Raw genomic sequence first — 9,933 nt, 5'->3', positions numbered from 1 at the left:
GACGCCACACCCCAGGCTGGCGTTCCCACACTTGGCTCTGTGTGGATAGAGGGAACACTGGGGACACAGGACAGCCTGTCCACTCCTGCCCCAGTGACAGGGACAGGCTCCGGAGTCCCTCTACGGTTGGCCTGTCCCCAGCCTTCCTGCTGCTTGGCCACTGCAAGGTGGCTTCTGACGTGGCAGGACCCCAAGCTAGGGAGGAAGAAAGCACAAGCTCGGACGTCGTCTGTGGCCAAGCTGGACCAAGGTGTCCTGCCTGGGTTTGGGGAGCTCCACCCCTCGAGGTCCCCTTACCACCCCCAAATCCAAGCGATAGACCACTTCGGTTCAGAAGGATCCTGTAGCTTAGGGTCTGGCCCAGGGCTTCTCTGGTCCCACTCCACAGACAGCGGCCCTGCTCCCCTCTGAGAAAGCACTGGGGACCTGAGGAGCTGCAGACTTGGAGAGGCGTCCCCAGGGCAGTGTCAGACAAAAGATATCAGAGTTTTCTTCTGAAAGATAATTTATTTCAGTTTTCACCTTCTGACAACCCAAGGTGCAATATATGTACATTTTTCTTCTTCACAAGAAGCAACTTTGATGTTAGCGCTGCTTTGCCAATTCCAACCTGGGAACTTTCTCAGCCTTAAAATATCATTGTAGAACACCACCTCGAGGGACTTGCAGGATTGTGTAACAGGGACAGTAAGATACCGGTACCACAGGGGTGACCACAGAGGACCCACGGACAGCGGCGAGGGCGGGTCAAGCCCATGTGGGTGACAGGACAGAAGAGGTCACCATGGGAAGGTGCCACGCACCGCCAGGATTGCCGGGGACTGGATTCTCGCAGTGGCCATGTCTGAGTGTCCTCAGCAGGACTTGTCCTCTCACGGCCCATCGGGCCACTGAACGTGACAGCCCCAGGCTCCACTGCGGCCTCCCAGCAGCTGGGCCTGGACACACTGCCGAGAGCCCTGGCCCTGGAGCCGGCCTCTGTCCCTCACGTCCCCATGTCTTCCCCGTGAGCACGTGCTTCAGGCCCAGGGCAGCGGGAAGGGTCAGCATGGGAGCCTTCTGGTCCCAGGGCAGAGGCCTGACAGGACTAAGGAGAGAGGGGAGATTTGCTGGGTGGGAGCACGGGTTGGGATCAAGTGGCCCAGCAGGTCCGATGCTGCCCATGCAGCCAGGAGTCCCCAGAAGCCACTTGCTGGTGTCCCGCCCTGAGGGCACAGCCAGGCCCCCCTGCCCTCGCGCCCCCTTCCCAGAGCCAGGCAGCCCTCACTGCCCTGGATGTGGCCTCGGAGGCCCCTGGGTTCTGCCCTCTCAGGAGCAGATGACTCCCAGGCCCTAAGCACAGGGGCACAGCACGCGGTGGAGAGTGGCACTGTGGGCAGTGTGGAGTGACCCCTCTGTCCCCTCCCTCCTCAGCCACGGTGGCACGGGTTACGGAAATCCCTTCCACACCTGGACTCACAGGTACCGGCCCACAGGGGCTCCTGCCTCACAGCCCCGGCCCCACGGCGTGCGAGCACAGTGCCCACCAGGCTGCAGAAGGGGGCGCCAGCTCTGCCCTCACCCGGGGCCCTGTGCTGGTGCTGGTTCCAAGCGCAGCCCACGCTCTGGGACGAATCCGACCCTGCCATGCGGTGTGCTGGTTCCTCTGCTCCACTGTGGTCCTTCTGAGCTCTGCTGCCACTTCTGGCAACAGGAAAATCGCAGTCTGTCGCACGTCACTGCACAGGTCACCTGAGATACCGGCACCCCACTCTCGCGTGTGAGGCTGGGATGGCACAGTGCACACACAGCAGGTGCATTCTGGGGACAATGTGGCATCTAGGGACACCCCCAAAATCACCAACAATGGAGAACACAGAGCCACGCCTTGCAAGCTCCCCCCAAGCAGAGAGCCCTGCAAGCCCCTCTGGCAGTGCCAAGCCAGGCCACATTTGTCGAGGTCAAGCTGACCCCGCCTCTGTAGGAGCCACGGTGTCCCTTCCTGCTCCTTAGGGTGCCATGTGGAGAGGCCAGGGTGGGGGACAGTCTCAAGGTCACTCTTGAAGGCCAGGAGCCAGGAAAGCCGGACTCGAGATGTGCGCCTGCAGAGGCTATGCCGGCCTCCCAAGCCAGGTGTCTCCACAGTGCCGTTTCCCCAGGAAGCAGGCCCTGGAGAACCACCATGCAAGGGTGCGTCCCTGGGCATGGGGCACGGTCTTTCCGCACTTCCATGAACAGCCAGTGGAAAAGGCCTTGCCTTGCGCTGCCCTCCGGCCCGGCCCTCACTCCAGGGAGCAGATTGGACAGGATCCCCGATCCGGGCTCACCCCCACTGTCTCGAGGCTGAGGTGGCACCGAAGGCAGGCTGCAGTGACACACACATCAAGCCACCAGCTGCCTGCCCCCACGGCCACCCCCATCCACAGCCAGCATGCGGGACACACGTGCTGTAGGGCTCAGCCGCTCTCTGTTCTGGAACAGTGCGGGGAGGTGCTCCCGAGAGGACAGCGGGGTGCAGGGTTTAATCTGTCAGAGGGGCAGCAAGTGCGGGAAGCAAGGCTGAGCCCCTCCTGAGGTCTGTGACCGGAGGGGACAGTGGCCAGATGGAGAAGCCAGGTTCCATGTGGCGTCTGCCTGGGATGGCAGCGTGGGGCCAGCGGGGAATCCCCACGGCCGGCCAGGCACAGCGCAGAGGAAGGCAGGGCCAGGCCCGGGTCAGGACAAAGGCTGCTTCTGCAAGGTCCGTGGGAAGAGACGGCTGGGCTGTGTCAGGGCACAGCGCCGTCCATGTCAGGATGCGCAATGTCTGCAGCGGCCACAGCACTCCTTGCCCCGCCCTCATGGGCATGGTGCCACGTCCACATGCCGGGACTTTCTCTGTCCCTCGGGTGCCCGCAGGCACCTCGGTGGCTAGGTTGGCACCGGCACTCACCCCCCGGCGAGGGCAGGTCTCACACAGCAGGCTGTCTCTGCCCTGTGTCCGTGCCCTTCAGGGTCCTGTGACCTCCACCCCGTCACACAGACAGGAAGAGCGAGCAGCCATCACTGACCCTGGAGGGGCGCAATGGTCCCCTGAGCTCACCTGTGCCCCATGACCCTGCTGTGCCCGCCTGCCGTCTCAGCCACACTGCATACCTCTGTGCCCACACCGCTGCCCTGCCCTCAGCGGACGACTGTGCAGGTCGCTGCCCTGTGCCCAACCTGGCTGTGGCCACTTTCTTTCTCCTCCTGAGCTCATCTCATAAGCCTGGCGCTTGGTGGGCAGCAGGTTGTGAAACACTGGCACGTGTGGGGAGCAGACATGGGCAGAAGGGAGAAGAAGGGTGGGCAGCCAGTTCTTCTAATCACTAGCTTTGGGCAGCAAGGGCGGCTCCGGCGCTGCTGGTGACATGCGGGGTCATTGGAAGGGTGGCAGCCAGCTGCTGGCCTGGAGCACGGCGCCCACCGCATCCTACTCAGCGGCCATCTGCTCAATGTGGTCGCTCAGCAGCTTGTACTGCTCTGGAAGAGAGAGTAGCATGGGTGTCGGGAAGAGGACAGGACCTCGACGGGCTCAGCTGCTATGGCTACCTGGCCTTGCCACCTTCCAGGGCAGGGCTGTGGCATGGGGACCTGGCCAGGGAGCCAGGAGAACGTAGTGTCGCCTGGCTCTGCATGTGATCAGGGAGGAAAGGAGTGCCCCCACCCCTGCCAAGGAGGTGGCCACAGCCACGCTCCTGCCGGACCCGCAGGGCCCCGGGGTTGGGTGCTGGGGGCAGAGGGGAGAGGAGAGCTGTCCCTTTGAAGCATTCTAGGCCACCCAGATCTACATCGCTGTGCAAAGCATCATGGCAGACGAGTGCCAGGGAAGGGCAGCCTAGCAGCCCCCGGGATGCAGAGCCAGGGTCTGGTGACCGTGCGCCTCCTTCTCCCTCTCTCAGAGGTGAGGCAGGGCTGACTCGGGCCTGGGGTTTGGCTCTGCACAGGACCAGAGCGCGTGTGCACTTCACACCCGGCCGCCCCTCCTCTCCGGCACAGCCTGCAGAGGGACAAGTTCTGGCCCGTGGACTCGGGCCAGGAGGGGCTGGCGGGTGCCCCACTCCTCCGTGTCCGACCGCAGTGGAAGGTCCCGGCCCCTGCCCTCTCCCGGGAGCTCACCCTGGTCCAGGTTGCCAATGACGGCCTGCTTCTTTAGGAAATCGCCGCACAGCTTCTTGCTCAGCCCAAAGGCCAGCATGTTGTGGGTGAAGGTGCTGCAGGAAACACCAGCTGTCACTTCCTGCGCCCTGGGAAGGGACCCTGTGCCAGGCCCACCTCCTGAGGGGATCCACAGCCTCCGCTCCGGTGCGGGATGTGGGGGAGCTGACTAGGGATGGAGGAGGGGCCTGGGGGCAGAGCGGGGACGCCGCTCGCTGGCCTGTCCCTGTCCCTGTCCCACATGTCCCTCTTACCCCAGCTGCCCGAAGGTGATGTTCTCGTTGAACCGCAGGCTGTCGTCCCTCTCCTCCTGAGTCATGTGGCACCACTTCTCCCTGTGGAGGGACAGGAGGGCAAGGATGGGGCTCAGACAGAGCCTGTCAGCCCTGTCCATGGAGGTGAGCAACCGCACAAAGCCTGGGACGGAGCCCAGAACAGGACTTATTTCCTTTTCTTGATGGGAGAGACTCACAAGCTGGAGTGATCTCTGTGCCCAAGGGTATGGAGTGGCAGGGCTGCCCACAGCCTCCCTTGGGCCCAGGCCACCTCTTGGTGCGGAACCCACACAGGAAAGGAGCCTGCCCAGGGTCTCAGGAGCCAGGCCTGTGCTGTCTCAGGCCAGCCATGGAGGGCAGCATTAGCAGGAGCCTGGGGACATCTGAGGGCCACTGTCCCTTCCTCCGAGGACCCTGTGGCACCTTCCTAGGGTGTCTCTGGACCGTGCAGGGTCCCCCTCACGGTCCCCCAGCCTGGGCACTGGTGTCACCTGCCCCATGTGCACAGGAAGTGCTATGGGTTCTTGGCAGGTCAGGGGCAGAAACCAGGGGCTCCCTGGAAAGGCCTCTGCCGCAGGCAGGGCTGCAGAGACTGTCAGGAGCCACCAGGGGGCGGCTTCCTGTCCAGGTGAGGCTCTGAGAGAACGGAACAGGGGGGCCCGAGTGTATGGGGGGCAGCTGAGGTAGGAGGGGTGTCCATTTTAGCTCCATTTCCCCAAGGAGGAAACTCGACAGATGAGTCTGGCTGAATAGGGCTTAGAGAAAGAACAGGAAAGAGAAGAGCGCATGGAGGAAGGAGAGGCCTGGAGAATGGAGAAGCTGCAGGAGAGAAACAGAACAAAGGACAGAAACCCTTCCCTGTGCACCCTGCTGCCCAATGTCCCCAGCTACACAGCTCCAGAGGGGCTCAATACTCGGGGACAGCAGAGGCCACCTCCAACTCCTCATGTGGGTGGCAAGACCCACAAGTCCCCAGAAGACACCCCTTTCTCTCCTCCTCCCTCCACAGGCACCCTGAGGCCTGGTCAGGTGCACGGGGCCCACAGCGCCAGCCCACCGTGGACAGCTGTGTGGGCCACACCGCAACCTGCCCGTGTGCTGTGACAGCGGGAGGGGCTCTCCTTCCTGCTGTCAGACTAGAACTGGGACCTCTTCCTGCCAGCCAGCAGCCTCCTGAGGATACAGCCTGGGTCCAGCCCTGCAAGGTGGCCTCTGAACCAGAATCCTCATTCATGCCTGCTGCAGCGGGCGCGTGTCTGACCACAGCTCCTGAGTGAGACCTCTGACACAGACACCCCTGCCCTGCCTCTAGGGCCTAGGAGGAAGGGCGGCACGGGGCTGCCTGGGCACGGGCCCATGGGCCTGCTCGAGGCTGTGAGGGCCAGGGGACCGGGGGCTGGCGGCCCCTCTGTGGGGCTGTGGCCAGTCCCAGCCTAAACTCAGGGAGCCACGCTCCAAGGCCTCTCATCACTGTCCTTGGAGACCAGGCTAGGGGCCTTGCTTGCTAGAGGAGGACCTGTTTGCCCAAGCGGCCCTCCAGTGACAGAGCTTCATGAGTCACTGCTCCAAGGCAGGGCCCTCCACCAGCACCAGGTACAGGAAGAGGCTAGGGCGGCCCCTCTGCAGGGCAGCCACACCCTGCCAGCCTGTCTGGCAGGTCTTTCAACAGACTTGGCAGGGTATCCCAATAGAGTTGGGACTGCGAGGTCAGCCCTGCCTGGCTGTGCTGCAGGAGACCCAGCCTCCTTCCCCATGGTCCCAGCGTTCCACACCCCGCTCCCCTAGAGGGATGCCGCTGGGGCCCGGCTGGGTTTCCAGGTCAGCTTGGAAAGGCCAGGGTGGTGGTGGAGGGTGCAACCTGACTCACTGGGGGGGCCTCCTGCCTCCCCTCTCCTCCCAGGGCCTGAGCCCGTGCTAACTGCCTGGGTGCTTCCTCCAGGGCGGCCCTCCCGCCCCGCAGGGCGCTGCAAATGAACAAAGTCACAGGGACACACACACCTCTTGTCCTCCTGCTCTCCAGCATCCCCTCTGGAGCGGCAGCAGAAACAGGTAAACAGAGGAACATGTCAGAGTCATGCAAGATACGTGGATGGAGCGGGGCGAGCAGAGAGGGCCGCAGGCGGGGTGAGAGGACAGAGAGACGCTGCTCAGAGCCCAGACCGGAGCGAGGCCAAAGCCATCACTCACCCGCAGACGCTCAGCACTTCCCTCACTAAGTCTCCCGCCAGAGAACGCGTCCCAGTCCTTGGGCAGGGGTTCGGGGTCTTGTCCACGCCCTGTGCCTCCCCAGGACATGGAGCCGCTGTTGTGGGGCACAGGCGGGCGGGAGGCTTTCACCTAGGATGCCCCGGGCAGCACAGCCGAGTCCGCTCTCGTCATCTCCCCACCAGGGCCCCGAAGGGCTCAGAGACCTCAAAGTCACACAGCTCCTGGGCAAGAAGGGCCCCAAGCTGGCCAGGGGGAGCACAGGGCTGTGGCCACCTGGGCTTTCAGAAGTGGCTTCCTTCCAGTACAGCCAGTAACCAGCCTGGAGCCCCGTACCCTGGGACCTCTAGGCAGCTGGACCTGGGACTCCAGCTCCACACAGTGGAGAGAGCGCAGCGGTCCTGGGGACCTTATCCTACGGCGGATGGCGGCGTCAGGAGGGCCAGACCAAGTCATGCCAGAGCCGGGGCAGAAGCTCTCATGCAAGCTGAGCACTCCACCCCCTTCAAGCATGAGGCGGAACCCTCAGGCAGCCAGCAGGGCCCCAGGGTGGCGGGAGGGCAGAGGGAGGAGACAAACAGGGCGACTCAGCCATTCTGCCACACAGACACTGGGAAGGAGAACCAAGGCCTGTCCTCCAGCCAGCCACACCGGGTGCCTACCTGGTGGTGGGGGACCGCTTTCTCCTCTCACAGTGGACTGCATCGAAAAAGGCGGCGTTCCAGAACCTCAGGGTGTGCCTGCAGGAGGAGATGCCAGTGTGAGGCCCCACCCGCCACCCCCATCTGTGCAGAGCCAAGGAGCAGGCGAGGCAGATCAGGGTGCAGGGCCCCACTCCGGCTCCTGTGAGGCTGGAGGGACGAAACTGTGAACCTGGGCTCTCCAACTCGTCTCCCACAGCTCCACAGCTCTGCAAGGAAGTGGGTGGCCAGGGCTCTAATGTCACTGGGGCCCTGGCAGGGACACACACGTGCTGAGGGGATGTGTGAGGAAGGCAGGGAGGGACGAGCAAGGTGCCCGGCCAGATCTGTAGGTAAAGGTGTCCTGGGCTTGAGAACCCATTATCTACTCGGCCTCCAGCCACCCCAGAACAGTTGTGTGGCCCCAAGCCCTAAAATCCTCAGCATCCAGTCCCTACAGGGAAGCTGGCCGGCCTGCCCCAGAGAGGAAGATAGCAGCATGGCCCAGGGCAGAACTGAGGGTGCTGTCCGGGGTAGGAGCCTGGCCGGCGGGGCCCAGCCCTGTCCCAGTACCGCAGTGGCCTGGCCAAACTCCTCACAGGACTGGCCTGGGCACTGCACAGCTCCACTGTGACCTCTGAGGGAGGCTGGAGCTCAATTTGCGGTCCCAGCTGCCAGCGCCTCATCTCTGGGTGGACAATGCATGTAGAGAGAGGGGGCCCTGGGCTCCGATGAGCTGCCCATCCCTCAGAGCTGGGCACCAAGCACCACCTCCCTGACCACTGGGGTCACAGCCTGTTTGGTTCCAACACCAGCAGTGTGCAGGAAACGAGCCCAGCATCGGGCCCGGTGTTCGGGAAAGAGGTGTCCGTGGCCCCACTCGCTGTGGCTGGGAAGTCCCACCAGCCCTGCCCAGGCGGTCAGCACACCCTGTGAAGCTCGTTTGTGCAAACAAAGCCTCGCCCATCACCACCTCACCCTGCATCCGGAAACAAAGTCCCAGCGAGTGAACCCCCAGGGGACACACAAACCATCACCAAGCCACTGCACCTGGTCTGTACTTCAACTACAACCTTCATTTTAATCCATACACACACACATTCACACACACTCACACACACACACAGCTTTGCTGGGATACAAACTCTGTATCAGGAAATTCACCTGTTAATGTATGCACTTTGGGCTGGGGGGTCACTTGGTAGCAGAGCCTTTGCCTGGCCTGTGCAAGGCCCTGGGTTCCACTCCCAGCACACAGTAAATAAATGCACAATTCAACCAGCGTGATGCCTGTAATCCCAGCACTCTGGGAAGCCGAGGTAGGATTACAGGTTTGGGCTCAGTCTGGGAAGTTTAGCAATTTAGCAAGACCCTGCCTCAAAGTTTAAACACTTAGGTTCTGAGGATGGAGCTCAGTGTAGGTTCCGGGATCCCTGAATGACGCAGGAGGCTCAGGACGAGCTGTGGGCCACCCCCACCCCACATGCAGATACTCCCACCCATGACGAGCCCAGGCCCACCGGGTCCCTCCTCATCCTCGCCCAGCTCGGCCCCTGGCAACCTCCAACCCATGCTGGCTCAGGAACTGCCTCTTCTGCACAGCCCTACGGATGGGATTGTGTGGCCCGTCCTGTCCTCGTGGGCCATCGTGCTGGGGTCATGTCACACTCTTCATGTGCCGTGGACGGACCACGCCCTGCTAACCCTTGAGCCGGCAGGTGGGCTTCTGGGCTGCTCCCACTTTGGGGCTCGGGCATCTGAGCGCAGGTTCTGCATGGGCGCGTGGCTTCGTCTCTCTTGGGCACACATCTCGCAGGACAGCTGCATCCTGCGGTCCCTCGGCTGACCTCGGCCCCAGCAATGAGGAGACCACGCCTCCCCCACTCCTTGCCAGCACTGTGAGCACTCTCTCTCTCTTTCTGGCCACCCTGGAAGTAGTGGCTGCCATTTCCTGGAGGATGTGGCCAGTGAGGCGAGGCTGGGGCCCCCGGCTGAGGTGGGCCTTACCAGATGGGCTGCTGCTTCAGGTGTGTGTACAGGTAGATCTTCTCCCCCTTTGGCTCCTCCTCGGGGCTGGGCACTGTCACTGCAGGAGAGGGAGAAGGTGATGGGGCGTGGGCTGGGAGGGGACCACAGCTGCCAGACCACACAACTCCTACTCACCCTGCAGCCCTGCAGCCGCCCCTCCCCCGAGGGTCACCGCCAGAGCAGCACAGCCAGTGGAGGTGCAGCACGTCTGGGGCGCGCGAGTCCCTGCACTGTAGCCCTCTACCAACCTCCCCGGGATAGACGCATTCAGTCCTGCGCACCCTCCTAGGAAAGTGGCTCTTCCCCAGAAATTCAGCAAGAAAGAGAGACAACCTCAGGATCATCTAGGGCAGCGGTGGGAACCTGCAGCACGACAGCCTCAAGGGGCTGTCACTGAAAGCTGTACAAGCTTCACCATCACTGCTCTAGGGTCAGTAGTCTTGTATCACAGAGCGGCATGAAGCCCTGACAAGTTACCAACGTGCTTGTTCCTCTTTCTGGGTAACGGTGGGCTGGCGTAAGGTCCCAGTGGGGTCTGGGTTGGCGGACCAGACGGGCGCTGCCTCCCAGGCCCCGCCCCTCTCCCCGCC

At 62.9% G+C, this 9,933-nt stretch overlaps 1 protein-coding gene across 2 annotated transcripts in view; it reads right to left on the bottom strand.

Annotated features, from left to right (window-relative positions):
• Window positions 1-505: 505 nt before the first annotated feature.
• The window catches only part of Kiaa0513 (KIAA0513 ortholog), a 17,715-nt gene continuing 8,287 nt past the window's right edge, over window positions 506-9,933 (bottom strand). The window contains exons 7-12 of one of the 2 annotated variants that reach the window (XM_010627483.2): window positions 9,323-9,401; window positions 7,298-7,375; window positions 6,429-6,458; window positions 4,410-4,490; window positions 4,117-4,211; window positions 506-3,480 (exon numbers count right to left, since the gene is read on the bottom strand). In XM_010627483.2, coding sequence (XP_010625785.1) covers window positions 3,431-3,480; window positions 4,117-4,211; window positions 4,410-4,490; window positions 6,429-6,458; window positions 7,298-7,375; window positions 9,323-9,401 — 413 coding nt within the window. In that variant the 3' untranslated portion in view covers window positions 506-3,430. The remainder of the gene's footprint in view (window positions 3,481-4,116; window positions 4,212-4,409; window positions 4,491-6,428; window positions 6,459-7,297; window positions 7,376-9,322; window positions 9,402-9,933) is intronic. The other variant, XM_010627484.2, reaches the window with a different exon arrangement.

Source organism: Fukomys damarensis, unplaced genomic scaffold (assembly GCF_012274545.1).
Source record: "Fukomys damarensis isolate Sample0158 unplaced genomic scaffold, DMR_v1.0_HiC HiC_scaffold_32, whole genome shotgun sequence".
NCBI lineage: Eukaryota > Metazoa > Chordata > Mammalia > Rodentia > Bathyergidae > Fukomys > Fukomys damarensis.
This window is presented reverse-complemented; position numbering and strand designations above follow the sequence as displayed.